The sequence below is a fragment of the Hippopotamus amphibius genome, chromosome 4 (assembly GCF_030028045.1).
Source record: "Hippopotamus amphibius kiboko isolate mHipAmp2 chromosome 4, mHipAmp2.hap2, whole genome shotgun sequence".
In the NCBI taxonomy this organism is placed as follows: domain Eukaryota; kingdom Metazoa; phylum Chordata; class Mammalia; order Artiodactyla; family Hippopotamidae; genus Hippopotamus; species Hippopotamus amphibius.
In genome coordinates this window covers 11,839,071-11,862,736 of record NC_080189.1, presented here as the reverse complement: position 1 = coordinate 11,862,736, position 23,666 = coordinate 11,839,071, and the positions used below count along the sequence as shown (strand labels likewise).

General features: G+C 42.3%; 1 protein-coding gene across 5 annotated transcripts in view; it reads right to left on the bottom strand.

Annotated features, from left to right (window-relative positions):
• Positions 1 to 2,164: 2,164 nt before the first annotated feature.
• Positions 2,165 to 23,666, bottom strand: part of LOC130852549 (TRPM8 channel-associated factor 1) — a 55,754-nt gene continuing 34,252 nt past the window's right edge. For 4 of the 5 annotated variants that reach the window (XM_057733644.1, XM_057733643.1, XM_057733648.1 and 1 more), the window contains exons 3-9: positions 13,104 to 14,098; positions 12,719 to 12,816; positions 11,370 to 11,583; positions 10,813 to 11,052; positions 9,439 to 9,776; positions 7,710 to 7,960; positions 2,165 to 5,128 (exon numbers count right to left, since the gene is read on the bottom strand). In XM_057733644.1, the coding sequence (XP_057589627.1) occupies positions 5,119 to 5,128; positions 7,710 to 7,960; positions 9,439 to 9,776; positions 10,813 to 11,052; positions 11,370 to 11,583; positions 12,719 to 12,816; positions 13,104 to 14,098 (2,146 nt within the window). In that variant the 3' untranslated portion in view covers positions 2,165 to 5,118. Of the gene's footprint in view, positions 5,129 to 7,683; positions 7,961 to 9,438; positions 9,777 to 10,812; positions 11,053 to 11,369; positions 11,584 to 12,718; positions 12,817 to 13,103; positions 14,099 to 23,666 lie in introns of all 5 variants that reach the window. The other variant, XM_057733642.1, reaches the window with a different exon arrangement.

The window sequence follows — 23,666 nt, the reverse complement described above, 5'->3', positions numbered from 1 at the left end:
AAAGCCTTGCTTCCCTAGACCCTCCCCTAAACTACCTACCCAAACCCAAATCCTATAATAGGTTCTTTCTAACACTCATTTACTTAGACTTCCACAGTTGCCTATGGTGTGCATTTCCCCAGCTGCAATAAGTAATACATCCAACTTGTTCAGCTACAGGTGTGTTCCTGATGGTCTTTGAATGGAGAGTATTAATGCCATCACCTGCTATACCTGAAGATATTCTCTCCTCCCCACCCCATCAAAGGCCCTTCTTTATCCAGTACCAGAGATCCACTAGGATTTACCCTAAGGTCACCCAGATACTACTGATATGAGTCAACTGTTTGCCCTTTTATAGTTTATCTCAAAGTTTCCCTATGAGGACCTGGGATTTAAGTCTGCTCTAAGTTTTGTCATCAACAAATAAGCTTGTGGTGCCAATTGTCTTGTGATTAAACTTCAAAAGCCTTAACTAAGGCTTGTTATTGTTTGCTTTGTAACAGTTTGGCTCCAAGGCTACACAGACAGCAAGGAAAAGAGAAATTCTATGTAAAAAAAAAGTTGGAGTTTCCTTTCCTGTCTCCATTAACCTTGACAAAGGGTGAGGAATGAGCTTATAATCTCTTTTCAGGTTCTTGGCTCCTGTTTAAATCACAGACACTTCACAGATAATAGTACTAGGCATAGGTAGAGCCTGCTCTACTGTTGAGAAGCACGGGGTGGTGGGGTGGGGGGGAGGCAGTGTGTCTTCTCTCTGTGTCTCTCTGGGGCCTCTTCCCAACCACTTGACTTGTTTTTATACTGCACATTCAATTTGGTCATTTGCCCCTTCCCCTTCACACCATCTCAGTCTCAATTATTAAATAAGTTTGCAATCTTACTACATTAATCCAATTTAGGCATTCTGAACTACATATGTCAATTTAGGCAGTTCATGCAAGAAATTTTTAGTACCTCCATGTTCATATTTCTTAAATAATTATATATCAGTTCACATACAGTACAGATGAACAGAGTTAACGTTCTGATGGCCCTCAGGTGCACATATTTGCATTAACACAATCCTTAGCTCCTGACACTGTCATCACTGGTCAATGCATACCTTGTTTTTAATTTACTCATTCATTTATTCTATTTATTTCTAATATAATGAGCACCTATGAAGCCAATCACCTAACATGACACTAGAGCATTGGAAATAAACTGCCCCAGCTTCCCTATCAAAATGCTTATCTTTAGAGCATTTAAGTCACAAGAATCCAAATAAGTAACACTTCTGTAACTCTCTTGAATTAGATGTGAAATTGTTTTTGTGTATCTGTAGCTAGAAGATATCTGAAAAGTTAAGGATCACCTCCACCCCTTCTCTACCACACTTGGAAGACTGATTCCAAATATGTGGGTCAATGAAAGAAATCTGTTTCAAAATGGAAGCCAAGTAGGGGTTCAAAATCTTTGAAGGGTTAAAGAACATAGGTGTAAACTAGTCTTGAAAGAATGGCGTCTCACTTTTGTCAGCAAGAATAGTCAATATTTAGGGCAGTATTTGATTATTTACTGGCCAGTTAAGTACATATATTAGGTGAGGTTGTGACATCAGGTGGGGACATAGATAAATCAGAGAGTGATCTTATGAAGAGAAGGCAGGAAGGATTTCCAATAAATGCAGTTGTTGAAGATTGGCAGTAATGTCAATACTCATTAGAGAGCTCCAGTTGGCGTTGGAAGGTAGACAATAGAAAAAGTAAATTAATGAAGAAGGAAGAGCCACCAAGAGACTAAGCATAGCAGGATACATGAAACTTGGGAGCCTGAAGATGTCCACTAGTTGACTGTTTCTCCCAACTTCATGGAAAACATAGCTGAAAATTGATTATGATATTGAGGCAATGTGGCAAAGAACATACCAAAGACACTGACAGAGAGACAGAAATCCTCTGACATCATCTGGTCTCATACAACTAAAACTTATCAAAACTGTCAAATGAATAGTTCAGGAAAGCTACATCATAGTCTTGAAATGCTCCAGGAATACAGACAAACAGCATGTGCCTCCTTGGGAAAGAACACTAGTTGGCGATTTTCATGAATACCCTGTTGCACATTCATTCATTCAACAGATATTGAAAACCTGCTAGACAGTAAGCTTCATCAGCAGACACATGGTGATATTTGAACAGGATTTGTTTTTTGTGGAACTCCTGTAGAAACAAGAGAAGGGGAAGTGCATCTGAAGAGCTGGAGGGTATTTACTGTGGTTAGAACTAGACAGTAATGGGGACATGTGATGAGCCTTGGACGCATCAGGTGGATCCAAATACTCGAGGGCCTTATAAGCCATTTTAAGTGTCTTGATTGAACTGTATCTTAGTCACTGTGAAGTGATTGAAGAATTTTTATTTGAGTTTATTAAAAATTTTTCGAAGTAATACATGCACAAGGTAAAAAATTAAATAGTACAGAAGGACTTAAAATGAAAAACACAGTTTCCCACCCCACCATTTTAACTCTAATCCCATACCCTAGAGGCAATGCATTTAACAATTTCTATTTTTAGATATTCTGTTAACTAACTTCCTAACATTAAATAATATGTTTAAACAATTTCTTGAATTATTAACTTTAGACAATCTTTAATAATTCCCCATTACAAAAGATAAGGATTTAACTTATACCATTCCCACCTTTCATTTGCCTATCCTTTCCCAAATTTTTGATAGATGTCATTTTTAATACTTCTGTTGGTTTAATTTATGGTTTTGAACAGTAACTAATCCTTTAGTCCTTGTTCCATTAACTGTAGACTTTATCTTTTCATCCCCATTTTGAATAGATAAGTAATTCTACTCTTCCTTCCACCTCTCTTCCCCCAGCTAATTCTCAACCTCTTTCTGCTTTCTTTTTCCTTTTCAGGATTAATTATTTTCCATTTCATTTCTGAATAAAGGATTAAGCCTTTCAGGTATAATCTATAGGCTGATCAGAACACTGAATATCAATAAATAGTACCTATATTATTTTGGCTTTGTAAATACTGTTTACTGAGAGCTAAGTAGAAGCTAGGATATTTTCTTCCAAACATATCCAATGTCATGATTCCTGTCACTTGAAATGAAATGTACCTACTGCCAATGTCAAATTGAGTCTCTTCTCACATTCCATGAGTATTTTTTAATTATTATCTCATAACTAGACCTGAATTTGACATATTGTTTTGTTTTCTTTTTTGTTTACTAAAGAATGTATCTCCTCCATATTCTCAAACATTCCAACTTCTCAAGGATAATGTCAATGGCACAGAATGCATATTTTCCCCAGAGAGCCTGAGACTGTGTACTCTCATCTGAAATGGGTCTCTTGCAAAACTGTCACTCTAGAGTGAGCCTTCCTGTTGGATAACTGTCACTCTAGAGTGAGCCTTCCTGTTGGATAACTGTCACTCTGGGGTGAGCCTTCCTGTTGGATAACTGTCACTCTGGAGTGAGCCTTCCTGTTGGATAACTGTCACTCTGGAGTGAGTCTTCCTGTTGGATAACTGTCACTCTGGAGTGAGCCTTCCTGTTGGATAACTGTCACTCTGGAGTGAGCCTTCCTGTTGGATAACTGTCACTCTGGAGTCAGCCATCCTGTTGGATAACTGTCACTCTGGAGTCAGCCATCCTGGGTGAAGTCCACTATTCTCTGGGTTCCATTTCTTCCTTTTTCCCGATTTTCATCCTCATTTTGCTGGAGAACTTCTTTAGCATGTGAGAGAGAACTTCCCTTCCAGGTGCAAAGAAGGCAGACTTTCTGAAAACTTGCATGTCAGAAAATTTCTTTCTTTTGACTTGAATCTTGACAGTTTGGCTTGCTATGGAATTCTGGGTACAAAGATTTTCCATGTGTGAAGACACTCCTCTATAGGCTTCTAGCATTGTGTTGCTGATGAAAAATCTGCTCCCAATTTATTTTTCATCCCTTTTTACTTGAGCTAAATATGATGACCTAATTTTATTTTTTTCTCTTGGCACTTTCAATATCTTCACTCTATCCTTAATATTCCAAATTTCACAAGATTGTGTCTAGATGTAGGTTGTATGGGGTCCTCTCAATTTGGAGACAGTTACTTCTGTTCAATTCTTTTTCTTCCCTTTTTCTTTGTTCTCTTCCAGAAACTCCTAACAGTAAGATATTGATTGTCTGTTTCTTTCCTCTCTTTATATTTTCTACTTCTTTTTGTTCTATATCTAGGGAGAGTGCCTCAACTTTATTTTACAGCCTGTCTACTAAGTATTTTTGGCAGTCTTATTTCAATTTAAGGGCTCATCTTATTTTCAGGGTTTTCCCTTTCTTTGCAGCATCCTGTTTTTATCTTACAAATGCACCTCAGATGTCTCCAAAGATACAGATTTTAAAGTCATTTTTTTCCATGTTAACTCTGTTTCCCCCAAAGTTTGCTGCATCTTTCAAACCTCCTGATTCTAATTGGTTATTTTTCTTATATGCTGCTCTCCTGGTCCTCCCCCAACCCCCACCCCTAAGGCTCAATGTCTGGGAATTCCTAGCTGACCATTTGCATTTTAGAATCAATATAACTGTCTTTATAGGAGTTGCTGTGGGTTCCCTCTGCCATTGTGTGGTCTATCTGCTTCCCCATTAAGCCTTTCTGTTACTGAAAGCACTTGGCTACTTGAGCAGGGATCTCAACCATCAGTAGAGAATTAGCTAGTAGGCTAGGGGCTCACTTATTCCACAAAAGAGAAATTTATTTTGGAGCACCAACTCCTACCTCTTCTCAAGCAGTTTATTCAATTCCTCTATACAAACAACAACAACAACAACAACAGACTTCACAGAAACCAATGGTAGGTTGCCTGTGTTCTGTGCACAAAGGTTGGGGTAGAATGGGATGGGGTTCTATTTCACAACTGACATAATTCTTTAGTAGATAGACTTTTCAGGTGCCCAGGTCTCCTTGGGGTGATGTGTTCTTATCAGCTTATATTCTGTCTGAAAGGAGATGCGCTCTTTCATTACCGCTTCTTCCACTTTCTCTCTTCCAGAAATGTGTTGAGATCTTCTTCACTTACAACCAAATTCCTTCAGTTTTCTTTGCTGAGATGTGTCAATTCTCTTTTACGTTTCTTGACTTCGGTTTCAGTGGGGCCTGGGGAGGGAGGGAAGTAAACTTATATGTTCAGTTCATCATCTTAAATTCAAAGTCCCATTGGAAGCTTTTAGACAGGGGAGTGATATGGATAACTTGACATTTTTAAAAGATCCCCAGGGCTGTACTGCTGAAAATGGATTAAAGAGGGCAAGAATGGGTATAAAAATTATTCTAAATGACTGAGGATCTAATTTCATTTCTGAGAACATGCAGCATCTGGGACTTTGGGGAGTCAGACACTTTACCAAAATAGCCCATCATTCAAAATCCAATAAGCTAGTAGAATGCTTTCATGGTGCCCTAGAGAGAAGGACTGAAATCCTAAGATCCCGGAACCCAGGTGACTGGGATGATACTAAAGGGATCATCCCAGCACTGTCTGTTGGGAAGCACTTCAGGAGCCTACCTCAAAGTCTTCCTTTGAACTGGCATTTGGGGTAAACAAAAGGACTTTCTGTTCTTATAAAATTAGATGAGAGGTAAGTACAAACAGCCAAAATGCTGGCAAGTAGGGACATGAAGGTCCTTCTATTTGCTGGTTCATTTCTTCATTTCCTCATTTATTTGCTTGTTCAAAGCACTGCCGTTACTAACACTCATTTGTATTCAGAATGCCTGGGTTCAAATCCCAGATCTATCACTTATTAGCAACAAAGGCTTAGGCAATTGACTCAATCTCCATAAAACTCAGTTCACTCATTCGAAAAATGGGAGCTGTAACTTTCTATTTCATAAGATTATTGTGAAGATTAAATGAAACAATCTATACTTGGCATATACTCAACAACCCACTAATTGACAGCAATTATTTTAAATGCTGAATGAATACTCAACATCTACGTTTAAAGTACCTAGATGATAGATATTCATGAAATAAGGGAAAATAATTCTAGTATTAAAAAATGACACAAATAAAACAATCCAAAGAAAAACATTGTCTAGGTCAAATCTTATTGTCTATGCATCCACCCATTTCCCAATAAAGCAAATGAAACAGTGCATTAAAGCCACTAAATCAAAAGAAGTGAGCTAGAGGAAAACTGGCTGGATGTACACAGCATTAATCCTGAAGCCCCAACTCTAGCTCAAACTACAAAGAATTAGGCGGTTCTGAATAAGGACTGCAAGAAAAGTTAAAATCTCTGAATGTACTGTAAATAATGAAATTTGGGTCAGTTGCATCCAGTTATCTTGCTCCAAAGTAAAGATTTCTATTTGTGCATGGACTTTATGTGACAAACAGTGACAGGAATCTGTGTCACTATGGAAACATAAACACCATCACTCAGCCGGATGCTCCTTGTTTGCTAAGGATAAACATCCTCATGGAATTGTTCTAGTTTTTCAAGTGACTTTTACTCTTTATCAAAGAAGGGATTTTACCTGAAAGAAGGAATTGAAGAAGGAGACCAAACCCCAAGTAGCTTTTAAAACCCCTCTATGAATATCAGAGACCTTCCTTTAGGTCATAGGGCAATGTACCAGAATCCTTTCAGAGTCAGTGTATAAAGTGTAGGATGGGACAGGATCAATTCACTGCATCTGTAAATGCCGTCTGCAAGTGCAGTCCTGATCTAAGTGACATTGTGTTAATTCGATAATAACAGTGGCAGCTGACATTTTCTCAGTACCTACTAACTGCCAGGTACTGTCACTTTTAGAGATACTAAAATCTAATCCTCACAACAGTCCAATGAAATAGATCCCATTTTACAGAGGAGGAAATGGAGTCACAGGACCCTGCCCACAGTCACATAACTAATTGGTGGAGGAACCAGGACTTGGATGTGGGAAGTCAACTGTGAGAGATGATGACCTTAACCCCTGGGCTGTGGGAGGAGAATGGGGAGCAGGAAAACTCACTACTCTGTGGACCAGTATGAAATATAACAACCCCTTAGAGTGCATGCCTGGTGTCCACACTCCTCAGAATTACCAGCCTGAGTCTTCACCACAACCCTGCGAGGCAGGGATCTCTACCCTCATCTCACACACAACGAAATGGGAGTTCAGAGACAAAACGACTTTCCCAAGAGCTAAAGCTAACCCTAGTTATAGGCTCTTCGTACTACCCCAGACGGCTTTTCAAAGCTTTTGGAAAACTACCCAAGATATAAAATACACAAGTCATCAGGGAGCTGTCTGAATATAATGGTAAATCAGTGTTTCAGTTGGGTTCTGTGGTCAGGTTTTTGGGGAAATGATCAAAAATAAAAGCCCAGGGAGTCCTCAGGGTGAGAACCACCCTCTATGGGGTATGGCCTGTGATGGTGAACCAAGGGCTGCCATAGGAACAGGGACCAAAGCTCTCAGCACCGGCCCAGTGCAGGGTCAGGAGGGAATCTGATGGTGAGAGCAGAGGAATGAGCTCATAAACAGAAGGCTTTGCTCCTGAGAAATTCCGATTCCACTCTTTTCTATGTTCTTAACCCAATCCCCAGAGCTATAACTACAATTCGGGGGCCATGAGCTGAGAGGGCAAGGCTAGAACCTAAGAGACAGAGGTCGAGGAGTGAATCCCCATCTCTGCCTACCTCCCCAAACCTCTCTACCTGCCACCTCGCTGGGCACTCCTTACATCTGTGTGAGGAGGTACAATTTCATAATATTTTCCTTCCATTCAGGCAGATAGGCCAAGCTGGTTGCCACTTCCTTCTGGATCGGCCAGGCCCAGGCCTCAAAGAACGGAGCCAGATTCTTCTGCACTTGGTGGGAGAACATCTTCACCCACAGATTCATTTTGTCGACATTGTCTGTGGGCAAGTTGGTCTGGTTCCTGTACTCAGTGAAGAGACGGATGAATGGCTCCCACCCAAAGGCCTCCTGGAGCTGGAAAGAGAAGGAAGAAGTAGGGTGAGACATCTGGTCTACAAAAGACCCAACAAACACTCTCAATAAGTTTAGCCCCTCAAACACCAGTTTCATATCACTGACCCTCTGCTGTTTTACCTGCTGGCCTCACGTGCTACTCTCTCATGTTCTGACGATGAGAAGGGCCCCTGAGCCCGTGCAGGGCTCAACGCAAAGCAGACACTCAGTGAATGACAGCTGTGCTAAAAGCTGCAGTGATTAACATCAGGATTTACTACCAATATCATTATCTGTCTCACTAGATCATGAAAGCAGTGATAGGATATTACATGAGGATTTAAAATCGGCTGAAGTGAAAAAAATCCATTGTCTTTCATAGTTGCAAAGTTGAACCCCAACAATTAGGGAACTCCCACCCTTATCCTGACGTAACTCGCACTAACTAGGTCTACGTCAACTTGCAAGGTGACCAAAAACTGCCTTTGGGAAAAAAAGTGAGCCCAGTAGACGCAGAAGACAGTAGATAGTCTAGGTAGCCAGAATTAAGAGTAAGGCACAATTTTAGGAAAAGGCAGCCATCCTGAGGCTGTTGGAACCAGCCTGTGTTAGGCTGGGTTACAGAGCTTGGGAGTTCAGGGGAACGTTAGCAGTTCCAACCTCAACTTGATTTCACAGAGGAGGAACTTCTGTCCTGATGCCAAAGTTAAAGCAGAGCCTCCTGGCAGCTTCACTGCCATTCTTGTGGCAGAAAGAATCAGCAGTGAGAAGCTGAGCAGGTGGAAAGACCAGAATAGAGTGTGGCTGACTGGGGACTGAGTTTCAGAATTCAAGGTGATGAAACTCTCCACAGTGAGCTGGGAACCGATTCAGGGAGTAGGGGGCTGGAACCGGGGTGTTGAGTGATAACTAAAAGGCAAAGGCTACCCCCATGTCCTGTCCAGTGAGGAATCCTGGTTTGCTTACAAGGTGGAAACTGAGGCACATCCAAGTTATAATGAGAAGACACTTTACTCACCTAGGGAAAAAGTAGCTCCTCTCCCACATATTGTGTGTGTGTGTGTGTGTGTGTGTGTGTGTGTGTGTGTGTGTGTGTGTGAAATGGGGGTGTGTTTGTCTTTAGGCAGCTATTTAAACAGCACAGTTTGGCTTCAGTCTCAGGTATGTCTGGGTTTAAAGCCAGTGATAGTAACTATATTTGTAGTATTACATTTGCCTCTACCATTCTTTTAACCTTTCTCAGTGCTATCTACTCTCATAAATCTCTTCAAAATCCTGGGGTGAATGGTGGGGCTGAGGCAATCAAGTCCACTTTCGGGTCATGCAAAGTGATGGCCTGAGAGGCATCATCACCTAGAAGCTTCACACCTGGGCTTTGTCAGGGCCTCCTGCAGCCTGGCGTGGGAGGCAGATTAGGGGAAGGTCCCCCGACACCATGACACCATCTGCTTAGGGTCCCACAGTGGGACTCCCACCCCCCCCCCATGCTGGTCCAGCACCTGTAAGTACGTTTCCAGGGCCGTCCATGCGTTCCAGTTTTTCACGTTGGGACCCTTGCCCAGGTAGATTCTGACTCTCTTCTCCCGAACCGGGGGCCACAGAGCAATATTGGCGCGTCCTCGAGGGATGCCCAGGACCGTCTCGTGCACGTAGACACACCACAGGTTGCAGGTGGCCTCGGTGGTGTGGGGGGGGAACTCCCACTCCTGCCGCTGCTGGTTGCGTCCCAGCTCGTGCACAGGGCCCCACAGCCCTTTGGTTCGGATGAGTTTCTCATTGATGAGCTCCTGCACCGACTCCAGGTGACACATGATGGGGTAGCCTGCGTGCATCCAACCTGGGAAATGCAGGAGGGGGAAGAGAGGGTCAGAGCGCTCCCCACCCATCTAACAAAATTCTTCTCTCTGCTGTACCTCCCAAAACAGCCAGTGCCTGCCACGACTTCCAGAACCCCAAAAGGCTCAGAAAAGCAAACCCAGACCCTCCCGGGCTTTCCTCCGTATCCTCTCCTCCTGTAATAACGCTTTCATCCCCACGCTGACCGGCTACGGGAGCTGAGGCAGGTTATAGACTGCTGTTCATGTTACTATTCAGCCTTTCTATTTCTATGAGAGTGCTCTGTCCACGTGAACCTGTCACTATACTCTTTTTTCAAAGTTAAGAGCTTGTGATTTCCCTTATTATTTAGACATGAAGTTGGCCCATGTTGACACTACTTTATAGTGATCATCTAGGTAAGCCAAGGAAACTAGGGTCCAGAGAGATTTTCATGGTTCTTTAATTCCTATACACCCTTCATTTTTTAGGCCTCTTGACCCACCGGCAAAGATCCCTTTATTCAGTGCTCTCTCCCAACACCTGTGACCTAGGAAAAGCCCCTCTGTCATTTTTATCCACTCCTTGAAGTCCCCTGAAGGATGTCTGCGAAAGCCCAGCATGTGCTTTCTGCACCATTCCCACTGTTTGATAACATCCTTGACATGCTGACTAAAACTGTTACATATTTTAACATACTGTGTACATATAGTTCTAAGGCCTACTTTTTACCTGTCATATAATCTCATCATATTTTCTTATGCCATCAAAATATCACTTTAAATGTCTTCCTTAATATCTATTGAGGGTACACACAAATACATTACTTAACCATTTCATAACTGTTGGACACTTAGGCAGTTTCCAATTTTTTGCTGGGGGAGATGGCAAGTCTTTTGGACACATTTTTCCCCTTTCCATTTAAACAGCAAGGATTGCATTTTTTATGCCTTGCTATAAAAACATTTTTACCCTGCTGGCTGCCCACCGCATGGCTGTCTCAAGAAAGGAAGGCCCTAAGCGGGCAGCATGCACAGAGGTTCACCCCGGGCACCCACCAACTGAGATCTGCACGTCGGCAACGATCCTCTGAGGCAGACGCAGGGGGAAGGGCTCAGCCCCCAGCCGGGCGACGGCCTGCATCACCTCGTTCCAGAGGTGAAGCAGTGGCTCAGGGTTCTCCAGAGTGCGAAGATTTGCAGTGGGCACAGTCAAGATGATGTTGTCCGTAGCCAGCTCTCCCCAGGGACCTGGATTCTCCTGGATACGCCTCTTCCACTCCTCCTGGGATGTCTCCCCTGGAAAATAGGACACAGGGCTTGAAACTCATTTTCCCAAATCCCTTACATTAACACATTCAGCTTGAACCTAAGCAGGAGAACACCAAGGCCATGAACAACCACATGCCCCCTCTCCACCCTTCTTCTACAAAGCGCCCATGGATGTGATGTGGTTTGGTCTTTATCTCTTTGGCCTCAAAGCTGAATAGAAGGAAGCTTACCTCCCTTCCTTCCACCCATCCGAATCTCTCGTTTCCTACACGAGGCAGCCCCAAACGCCCCCCTCGCCCCAGCTCTCCCTGCCCCTCGGGGTTCACTGCAGGGCGTCCACTCACCTAGCTTGTAGTAGGGAGCATGCACGGCGCCCTTAACCGTGATGGGCACAGAGCCCAGCTTGCTGCTCTGAGGCACGATGATGTACAGGAGGCCCCCCCAGAGGCAGGTGATCGACTTTGTGGGCTTGTCCAGGCAGCAGCGGTTAATCACAAGGGGACCTCGGAACAGCTTGCTGGCCCTGGTCAGGTCATCGGTGTGGCAGCCAATCTGTACCTGGAGCAGAGAGATCCCCCACAGAGTGACCCTGGGCCATGCGCAAGCAGAAGGGGAGAGCGCCCAGGATGTGGGGACAGGAGGGGTCACAGGGCCACGACCCTGTGCAAGTCCAGGCATCCCATCATTTATAAGCCCTGTGTGCTAAACCCATGAAATTGTATCATCTCTCGAGGTCGTGTGGACCAGATAGTGTAAATTCATTCTCAGGGGCGTCAAACAGCTCCACAAAGGGTCATGCTGAGATGCTGATGTAGGGGCACCAGGTGTGACCCAGAGGCTAATTCCAAGGAGGGTGACTCCCACACAGAGTCCCTTGGTGTCTCCGTAACAGCCAGAATCCTAGGCTGCCTATTCCTCAGTGGTGATTCTGGCTCTGGGAAGGGGCAGAGGGGATCCTGCCTTTTGCCCAGAGAGAAGGCCCAGTGGGAGGCAGTGTGACTGGCTGATGTAGTGGAGGACTGATTCAGTTCTTCCTGTTCTCCCAGGCCCCTATCCTGGGCCAATGGAGGGACCCCTGTCCTCGGAGGCGTCCTGGGGTTGTTTCCCTGGGTTTATGCTAAACAAGTTCCAGGATAGATACAGGAACAAAACAGACACTAACCATCATGATGACCCACGAGGGGGATAGAGCAGGACGGCAGCTTACTTTTGCGAATAGGGTGTGTGCATGTGAAAGTGACAGAGCCTCCATGGACCAGGAAAGTGAGCAACGGTGTGTTGTGTCACAGGGAGGAAGCCGGAGTCAGAAGGATCGCATGCTTCAATGTGAGATGCACACGGGATGGAACGTGAACTAAGATTTATTGGACTGTGTGCTAGGGCGCTACCCATCTGGCAACTTTCTGGTTCCCCAGCCTATCATGTAAGTGAAAAGCACAAAACTTGAGCCAGAAGTTGGTTAGGTTTGAGTCCTGGGCTCTGAAATGTGTCAAATCCATACATTTAAATCAATCACTTAGCTGTTCTGCACCTTAGTTGCTTCATCCTAAGCAACTATGGGGGTGGAAGTACATGCCCTGTATTGCCAGCAGGTTTTGTAGGAGGATCAAACAAGATGCCGACTATGAAAGCAAGAGCACTTGGCTTCCGTATTTGGGTTCCACATTACGTGGTGAGACGGGGCATGCCTTACCTTCAGGTCAGCAGAGGCAGCAGCTTCAGGCATTGAGACCTCTATAATTTGCCTCCCGGGTATGTAGAGCCCGGTGCTCATCCAGCAATACCTGGTGCCTGCCAAAAGCAAAAGAAGAGTAGACATTATCCTTCCTCCATGATTCCATTGCCACCCAGCTTCCAGGTCCCTTAATGAGCTCTGCACATCTTTCTGCCTCCATGCTGCCCTGGCTGTACTCTTTCAAACATTATCTAAAAACCCAACCCCCATCTCCTTGAGAGTGTGTGGCAGAGGACGGAGATGGCCCCCTGGAGGGGGTCAGATCTCAAGTTGAGCTGCTGAAGTCATCATGCCCCATCCTCCCCACTTCCCACCTGCCAGGTTCCCACCCCTCCTTCCTCACCTGGATTGTTGCAGTTGACCTCAACAGTGATAGGAGATTCCGAGGGGCGCAGGTAGGGGCTGCTGTACATGTCTTCAATTTCTGGGACTAACAGAGAGAGGTCGCTTCCCGAGTGGGCCAGCCCAGTGGCCAGGGAGAGCATGGCTCCCCTGCAGCAGTCGTTGATGACAGGGTTCTCTCGGGTCGCTACTGGGAGCCGATAGCGACTTAGCAGCTTCCTCAGGAGCCGATGCACCGACATGTAGGCGGGGATCTCTTCTGCCGGGATCTGCAGGAAAGCTGCGCCGTCCGGTCCCAGCTTTGCCAACCAGCCTTTTTCCACGTTCCCTCTCTTTCTGCCCATTATAACCTGGAACTCGGCCAGGGTGGAACGGAAGTGATAGGTCCTTATCCCTGCCTTAGGAGTACGAAAGGGCCCGGGGTTGAGGCTCTGGCTGGTGATGCTAATGCCAAAGGGATTGAGGAGGAGGTTTCCTGGGAACCGAGCCAAAGGGGACACTCCTGGGTTCTTGAAGGCCCACCACCAGGCCTGGGCTCCAACAAACAGGCCCCCGCCCTCTGCTACAAACTCCTGCAGCTCCTTGACCCCCACATCACTCACGGGCTCAAAGCAATAGACGCTGGCATCACTGGTCAGATTGGGCTCAATGCTGGTGTCTATGCCCCCCACCGCAAGCAGCCCGCTCAGAGTCCTCAGTTCTGTCTGCACCACGATCTTGCCTCTGCGACCTGCGTCCAGCCAGCGGACAGCATTGAGCAGAAAGGGGCCCAGTTTCCCAACGGTGAATAGGACCTTGTGGCCGGTCACGACCACCCGGCCCCGGCCGTAGCGGGCAGCCGCTATGACACAGCCGTGGTAGGAATCTAGCCCCAGGGGAAAGGCTAAAGCCCCGTGCACTAGCAGCTGGGACGGGAAACAGTCCGAGTTGCTGATGTCCAGCTCAGAGATCCCGTGCAGGAGCTCATCTCTGTCCTCGGAGAGGTCATCTTCACAACTGCAAAAGACATACGTGTTCTCTATCACAAAGCGCCCAGCACTGCACCAAGCACATAGCAAGTGTCAGCCTTACATCATTTTTAGCTCTCACAAGAGAACCGGGAGAAGAGTGGGCAGACCTGACCTCACTGGGTATGAAGACTTGTTCGAGGGAAGACAGAGGGACTTGGTGTTAATTCTGTGCTGCTCGTTCTCTGTGCACAGACCCCCGCAAAGGAATCTCAAAGAAAGTTTTGCTGGGTTTACCCAATGCTGTATCTTGAGAATTCTAGATTTAAGTGTTTGTTTCAGCCTTTTAAGCACTATATAAAGAATTGAATGGGAAATCATGGTTTCATTCTTATAAGGAGGCTTGTTTATAATTTCATGCAGCTACTTTTCTGCAAATAAAGTCAACAGAGACCTGAGTGAGTTAGTGGCACTAGTGAAGAATCAGAAAGGTGGGGCAGGGAACTCACCGGCCTCAACTCCAGTAAGGCCCTCCTGTTAGTTGAACCCCAGAGGACCGACTGTCTACACCCAGAATTCCACACATTCACTGCCGGCCCAAGAGGAGTGATGAATATCCATGCTATAAGGCTTTTCTCATCACCAGCTGTTCCTGCCTAAGGGTAACAAACTCCTGTAAGACTTCAGGACACCTATACCCCCAAAATGGGGGATGCAGCCCTCGACAGTGGGATTATGAGGGGGTAAGAGGTAGAGTGATCTCCATAAGCTTGAGATCCCAGAGCCAGTTAAGTCACTCTCGTTAGGTAAATCTGTGGCAATTGTATGGTCAGAGACAGCTGTAAGGAAACATTGAAAACTGGGGGTCAGATAGGTGGCATATTTGCAGTATTTGTGTTGTACTCTTTGTGGTCGGCAGAGCTGTAATTAACTGATGGGGAAACTATAGTCCTCTTAGCAGGTACAAAACTCTCCTGAAGATAAAGGTATTACCCTCCTTGAAGCACTAGCCATTAAAAATCATTCAACTAGCTGTTCTTGCTCTGATGCCAAGTTTACCAAACAACCTTGTGATTATAACAGTGCTTCCCAGGATCACCTGCCTAAAGGAAGAAGTCACTGGCCAGGACAACCAGAACATTCTATTTTTTGTGACATTTGTATTTCTCTAGCAACATCTTAGTATATCTTTAATTTGTTGATTCTAAAGTAAAAAGCATTCATTTTTAAATTTTAGCACTGTATACATACAAAATTAAAAAAAAGTTTTAGTTCTTATAATGAGTCATAAATTTATGTGTTCATAAATTTATGCAACTGATACATTTCATGCAATTAATGTTTTACAAGTGCAGTCAGTGAAGAGGTAATTTACACGGATATCAAGGTTTTTACACTAGCCTGTTATAACAAGATGAGCAATACTGAATATGCAAAGTTGAGACCCAGACACTGCGTCACTAGTAGGACTTCATCAGCAGGACCCTAGTTGAGGTCCTGCTCACTGCTGAGCTGGGGGCATCGTCAGAGACCTGTCTGTTATTTCTGACAGCCGTGGCTTATGTGCAGGGAGAGATAAATAATTGCTTCATAAAAAACTTGAATTGGATTTTTACTTTTCTTTTCCCTCTCTTTTCTGAAACGAAACAAAAGTTATTTTAAAAAAAAGAATAAAACCATAATAGCATTAGATTTTGAGAAGGGTGCAATCAGCAATCTGGGACAGGAGGAATTTACAAGAAATATAAATCAGATGAAACCAGATTGATCAGAAACCCATGAGAACAGAAGAATCTGTAACTGCACGTATGTGAAAGAGAAGATCAAGAAAACAAAAAGAACAGGGATTAATCATCATTTGTTCTGAGAAAATACACTTCAGTAACCAATAATGACCAATCTAGAACTTCAATGCCATTTAACGCTTAAACCAGAATCACCAAATATTTGATGAAAATTAACAGCATGAAATACAAACACGAAACTAAACAAAGGGATAACCAACTCCCCCCAAAATAACAGTGATAATTGGAGAAGGTTCAAAATAAATATTGTATATCATTGGAGAGTTTTGAGATATATTCTCTCTCTCCAAGAAAAAAAAAAAAAAAGATAGGCTGCTATAAAAAGTTACTAATTAGAATAAACATATAATTGCCAAACAGATAATCCCACTTAATACATCTACAGAAAATAAGTCTTGATGTAGATGAAGGCTATAAGTAAATCCACAGGGAAGGTGAGTGAAGTGATTCATTAAGAGATAACACAGGGCAGATGAGAAGACTAATGGCTAGCAAGCAGAAGTTCTAAAAGCAAAGAACAAAGAGAAAAAAGAAGAAATAAATATGAAATTAGGTGAAAATTTCATTGTGCTGAAAAACAGATTTGAGGTTAATGAAATGACCATATGAATGCAAAGCAGTACAAATGCAATAAAGAACAACATCTGGTCAATTCATGGTAAGTTTATGAACTTCCATACAAAGAAAAGCAAAAAACAAATTACCTGCAAAGAAACAAATGAAACCAGTGCCCTAAAAACAGAGTATTTTAGGGCAATGAAAATACTGTGAATTATACACAGCTGCAGTAAGACACTTATGAAATTTACCACTCACTAAAGTTTACCAGAAAAGTTACTTGAGGTTATGCTATAGATCTAGAAAAACAAAAATCAATACAATATAAGAACGGATTTGCTACATGAAGCAGTGGTGGGCAAAAATACCAGTATAATGTATAATTAACGCTGAAAAACTGTTGATAAAGTTCTTGTGACACGATGTGATTGGCAAGAAATCATTCTGAATTAATAGGAGCCTCAGTGTTAAAAACAAAGCGAACAAATGGGGAAAAACTGAAAGAATTCCCTCTAAGAACAGGAACAAGACAAGGGTGTCCATTCTCACCATTATTATTCACCATAGTTTTGGAAGTTTTAGCCACAGCAATCAGAGAAGAAAAAGAAATAAAAGGAATCCAAATTGGAAAAGAAGAAGTAAAATTGTCACTCTTTGCAGATGACATGATATTATATATAGAAAACCCTAAAGACTCTATCAGAAAACTGCTCGCACTAATTGATGAGTTTAGTCAAGTAGCAGGATACAAAATTAATGCACAGAAATCTCTTGCATTCCTATACACTAACAACGGAAGATCAGAAAGAGAAATTAAGCAAACTCTCCCATTCACCATTGCAACAAAAAGAATCAAATACCTAGGAATAAACCTGCCTAAGGAGGCAAAAGATCTGTATGCAGAAAACTTTAAGATATTGATGAAAGAAATCAAAGACGACACAAACAGATGGAGGGACATACCATGTTCCTGGATTGGAAGAATCAACATCGTGAAAATGACTGTACTACACAAAGCAATTTACAGATTCAATGCAATCCCGATCAAATTACCAATGGCATTTTTCACAGAACTAGAACAAGAAATCTTACAATTTGTATGGAAACGCAAAAGACCCCGAATAGCCAAAGCAATCTTGAGAAGGAAAAATGGAGTTGGTGGAATCAGGCTTCCTGACTTCAAACTAAACTACAAGGCCATAGTGATCAAGACAGTACAGTACTGGCACAAAAATAGAAAGGAAGATCAATGGAATAGAATAGAGAACTCAGAAGTAAGCCCAAACACATATGGGCACCTTATCTTTGACAAAGGAGGCACGAATATACAATGGAAAAAAGACAGCCACTTCAATAAGTGGTGCTGGGAACATTGGACAGCAACATGTAAAAGAATGAAATTAGAACACTTCCTAACACCATACACAAAAATCAACTCCAAATGGATTAAAGACCTACATGTAAGGCCAGACACTCTAAAACTCCTCGAAGAAAACGTAGGCAGAACACTCTATGACATCCATCAAAGCAACATCCTTTTTGACCCACCTCCTAGAATCATGGAAATAAAATCAAGAATAAACAAATGGGACCTCATGAAACTTAAAAGCTTTTGCACAGCGAAAGAAACCATAAACAAGACTAAAAGGCAACCCTCAGAATGGGAAAAAATAATTGCCTATGAAACAACGGACAGAGGATTAACCTCCAAAATATACAAGCAGCTCATGCAGCTTAATACCAAAAAAGCAAATAACCCAATCCACAAATGGGCAGAAGACCTAAATAGACATTTCTGCAAAGAAGACATACAGATGGCCAACAAACACATGAAAAGATGCTCAACATCACTAATCATCAGAGAAATGCAAGTCAAAGCCACCATGAGGTATCACCTCACACCGATCAGAATGGCCATCATCACAAAATCTGGAAACAACAAATGTTGGAGAGGGTGTGGAGAAAAGGGAACTCTCTTGCACTGTTGGTGGGAATGTAAGTTGGTACAGCCACTATGGAAAACAATTTGGAGGTTCCTTAAAAAACTACAAATAGAACTCCCATATGATCCAGTAATCGCATTACTGGGCATATACCCAAAGAAAACCATAATCCCAAAAGAAACTTGTATCATAATGTTTATTGCAGCACTATTTACAATAGCCAGGACATGGAAGCAACCTAAATGCCCATCAACAAATGAATGGATACAGAAGATGTGGCATATATATACAATGGAATATTACTCAGCTATAAAAAGGGATGAGATGGAGCTATATGTTATGAGGTGGATAGAACTACAGTCGGTCATACAGAGTGAAGTAAGTCAGAAAGAGAAAGACAAATATTGTATGCTCACTCACATATACGGAATCTAAAAATGGTACTGATGAACTCAGTGACAAGAACAAGGAGGCAGATACAGAGAATGGACTGGAGAACTTGAGGTTTGGGAGGGGGCGGGGGGTGAAGGGGAAGCTGAGACGAAGCGAGAGAGTAGCACAGACATATATATACTACCAACTGTAAAAGAGATAGTCAGTGGGAAGTTGTTGTATAACAAAGGGATTCCAACTCAAGGATGGAAGATGCCTTAGAGGACTGGGGCAGGGAGGGTTGGGGGGACTCGAGGGGGGGGGAGTCAAGGAAGGGAGGGAATACGGGAATATGTGTATAAAAACAGTTGATTGAACTTGGTGTACCCCCCCCAAAAAAAATAAAAAAAATAATAAAGTAAAAAAAAAAAAAACAACAAAGCGAACAAAGAAATAAAGCTAAGGCAAAACCAAATTGGAACCAGAAAACCAGATGATTTCCAAAGAACATGGGCAGGGGGCTTCCCTGGTGGCACAGTGGTTGAGAATCTGCCTGCCAATGCAGGTGACACAGGTTCGATCCCTGGGCAGGAATGCTGTGCAACTAAGCCCGTGCGCCACAACTACTGAGCCTGCGCTCTACAGCCTGTGTTCCGCAACAAGAGAAGCCACCGCAATGAGAAGCCTGTGCACTGCATTGAAGAGTAGCCCCCACTCGCCACAACTAGAGAAAGCCCCTGTGCAGCAACAAAGACCCAACACAGTCAATAAATAAATAAATAAATTTATACATTAAAAAAAAAAAAAGAATGTGGACAGTAAGGAGTGAGCACAGAAAAGTGCAAGGATGGGAGAAATGGAGTTCTTGTTCGGAGTGAAAAGGTAGATTATAAAAACTAGTTAATTCTCAACTCAGAAAAATGTACATTTATTAAAAAAGGCAACATGGTAAACATGGATATTAGTGTATGATAAAAGGTGGCATTTTATATTACTGGGAAAAGATAGATTTTTTTCATAAATGTCATTGGGACAACTAGATCGCCATTTGGAGAAAGACGAACTGTACTCATACTTCACACGATACACAGGAAAAGATTCCAAATGCATCTGAGACATAAATTTTAAAAATGAAACCACACATGCACTAGAAGAAACCAAGAGTGAAATCTTACAATCTAGGTGTGAGGAAAGGTTTCTAATTATGACCCCAAACCGGATGTGATAAAAGACTGATAACTGTTTTACAGCGTTTTGATCACTTTAGTTTTCTAGTAAACCTTGAAATGAAGTTACTTTCCTTTCATTTGTAGTTAATTTTAGAACCGTTTTGAACTTTGATTGAGATTGCACTCAAGTTATAGATCATTTGGGGAAAAACTGACATCTTAAAAACACTGAGTGCTCTGATCCATCAACATGGTGTATTTCATCATTTCTTTAGGTTTTATTTAATTTCTCTCAGTGATGCTTTGTGGTTTTCAGCATACAGGTTGTGTGACATTTTATTTCACAATTTGGGGCCATGTTTTAACAGATATTGTACTTTTAATTTCAATGACCAATTTTTGGCTACTAGCATATAAAAATATACTTGAGTTTTGTATATGGACCTTGTATCTTGCAACCTTGCTAAACTCAATTATTACAGTAGCTTTTTTGTAGAGTTTTAAGAATTTTTTACATAAACAATCATCTTTTCTGCAATGAATACAGACTTGCTTCTTAATTTTTAACCTCTATGCCTTTTTACTTGCCTTTTTGCACTGGCTAGAGCCTTCAGTACAATGTTGAATAGAAATAGTAAGAGCAGCTATCCTTCCTTTCTTTGTTCTCAATCTCGGGGTTTCATCATTAAGTATGTTCTCAGCTATAGGTTTTTCAAAGAATACTCATCACATTGAAGAAGTTCCCTTTTATTTCTAGTTTTCTGAAATTTTATCATGATTTGATACTGAATTTTGTCAAAGGTTTTTTGTCTGTGTGCATCTATTGAATTATATGATTTTCTCATTTATTCTGAATTAACAGAATAATTAATTTGTGAATTATTTTGACATTTGAATATTAAACCAGCCAAGCATTCCTAGAATAAGCCTTCCTTGGTCATGATGTATTATCCTTTTATATATTGCAGTCTATTTACAATATTTTATTAAGAATTTTTGCAGAACAATAAGGGACATTGTTCGGTAGTTTTCTTGTCTTGCAATGTCTTTTTCTGATCTTAGCATCAGAGAAATAATGGTTTAATAAGTCAAGTTACAAAAATTTCCCTCTCCTCTTATTTTCTGAAGGAATTCATGTAGAGTTAGTATCAGAGAAGATACGGTCCAAACTGTAAGCAGTGATTACCTCTGGGAAGAAGAAGAGTTAGTAAGAGGCAGAGGTGGAGGACGAAGACATTTCACTTTTTGCTTTGTATACTTTGGGACTATTTCCCTTTTTCCCAGTAAGCATATATTTTGAAATTGAAAATAGGAAAATGTTTATAAAAAGGAAAAGAAAACTGACTTGTGATTGAGTAGTTTCTCTTCTAAAGTGGCACATCTTCCCACTTGAATTCACTCTCTAAACACTTCTGGTTCATTTTGTGAGAACCCGTTAGTACAATCCTACCCTACGTGGTTAGGAGTGTAGTAAGAAGTGCAGAGCTGGGTAGGTATGCTCACCCCATCTCGCTGGGCCATGACTCTGACCTAACATCTGCAGGTAGCAGTCCATCTATCCGAGCAACAACCTCCGAGGACTCGGGGATCCTCGTTACAGATAAGCTCATTAATATCTCTTCAGATACTTTTGTTTTCCAAACAGCTTGGGGAGTCATGTTCATGTTGTTATCTTCAGGACTCTGGCAGTTTTCTTTTTTCACCTGCGCTGCCTTCAAGTAGATAGTCAATTTGCAAAACCCTGAAATCTTCATAATCTGAAATTCAAAAGACTGTTTTGTATATAATATCCCTTGATCATCTTTCGAAATGAAGTGGAGATATCTATATATCTATATCTATACATCTATATATGTGGCATCAATTTATGTTTGCCATTTCAGGTTTCGCAGTGTTGTTTTCAAGCCAGGAGTCTGGAGCACGTGGACATTTCAGAGCATGACCATTACTCAACATGCTTTTCTCTGCCTCGCTGATGACCGTGAATATACAGGGATCACTGAAAACTGAAAACCCGGCTCAATAGAGTAATAGCTGAAATAAAGGCGACAAGGACCTTCTGCTCTAGCACTTTCCGTTTAGAGGGAGAAAGAGAGTTGAAAGCACACGCTAAGCTTATGGCGTGCAGTTGCCGGCGGCAACCCTAGGTTTCCGGGTTCTACTGAACCTTGATATCACAGCCCTCTTTCTGCAATGGTTACTTGGTTTTCGTGATTTCCTCCAGGCCTGGTTATTGGAGATCTTTCTGCTCTTCTAATCCTCAGATATTTGGAAATCATTTTCTTGAAAGAAGAAATAATGCCTGAGACATAGCACATACATGGCTGCTGCCTCAGTTTGGTGGAGGAAGCAGAAAAAATACCACTTAAAATATCAGTACCTTATACAACTGGAGTAACATACATGACTTGGGGCAAGGCAGCATAATGGTGGATGGCAGGTAATTTTCCATGGTTGGAAATGATATTCATGACCTCATACGCTTACATTACCATATCATGAGGGTGATGTCAAAATAATTAAAGTGCTTTAGGTACTTTGAACACCTTTCTTAATTCATTTAACCCTCACGACCACCCTTAAAGGTCATCATTACTAATCCTACTTTAGTGATGAGGCTTCCCTGTGGCTCAGGGTTTTACAGCCAGCACCAGACAAAGCTTGGGAACTTACTAAGGTTGGCCTCCACTAAAATCTGTGCTTTTCCCAGTAGATATGAAATCTCTTACTAGAATCCTGAGACTTGAAATGAGGCTGTGTTTATGACAATGGATCCAGTGTTTGTTCAAATGAAATACTTGATAGGAAGAAGGTGGGACTGGTTCTGCATATAAAGTACAATAGCCATTGCCCTCAGAGCTGGAGGTACAGTGGAGGCCACTGAGGACAAGCAGATGGAAGAGTAGAAATTTCTCAGGGAACAGAGTACAGGCGGCGTGGCCATACAGATGACATGGTGGCTAGTACTCTAAATGCAGATCGTGGTGCTTTCCAGGCAGGAAGTGAGGGCAGTGACTGTGAGACTTGTGTCCTGACATCTGAGGGTATTCTCATCAGGCTAAAAGTAGATCATCTGCTTTTCTTACTTCAGGTTTTATTTTTCCATCATAAAAGTAGTAATTTCTTCTGATAAAAATTTGATTCATCTTCATAAGACCTGTGGACAGTTTACTCTTAGAAGGTTCATCCCAATATCTTATTTAGAATTTAATTTAGTAAGAAATGTGCAAGTAACAAGGTTAAAGCTATCTTATTTCATACTTACATGTTCAAATGGGGGTTTAAAAATAAATAACAAGACATTTGGGCAGAGTAACTAAACCCACAGGGGCTTTCAATGTGAACCTGACAGCCTGTGATGGAAATAATCTTCCCTCTTGAATTCTAATAGAAGCATGCTGCTGTCTAGTATTATCTAATATTTCTAAAATGCATATTACAAGAAGACTGTCTACTAAGATGACAAGGCCCTAAAGTCATGAATGTTTGGGGAAAACCATGTGCAAAGATGAAAAGAGTTGTATTGTGGGTTTATGATTTAGTAATTTTAAAATGAAAATAGGGACGTCTTTGGTGGCCCAGTGGTTAAGAATCCGCCTGCCAATGCAGGGGACATGGGTTTGATCCCTGCTCCGGGAAGATCCTACATGCTGTGGAGCAACTAAGCCTGTGTGCCACAACTATTGAACCTGTACCCTACAGCCTGCAAACACAGCAACAAAGACCCAACGCAACCAAAAATAAAACTAAATAAATAAAATAAAAATTAA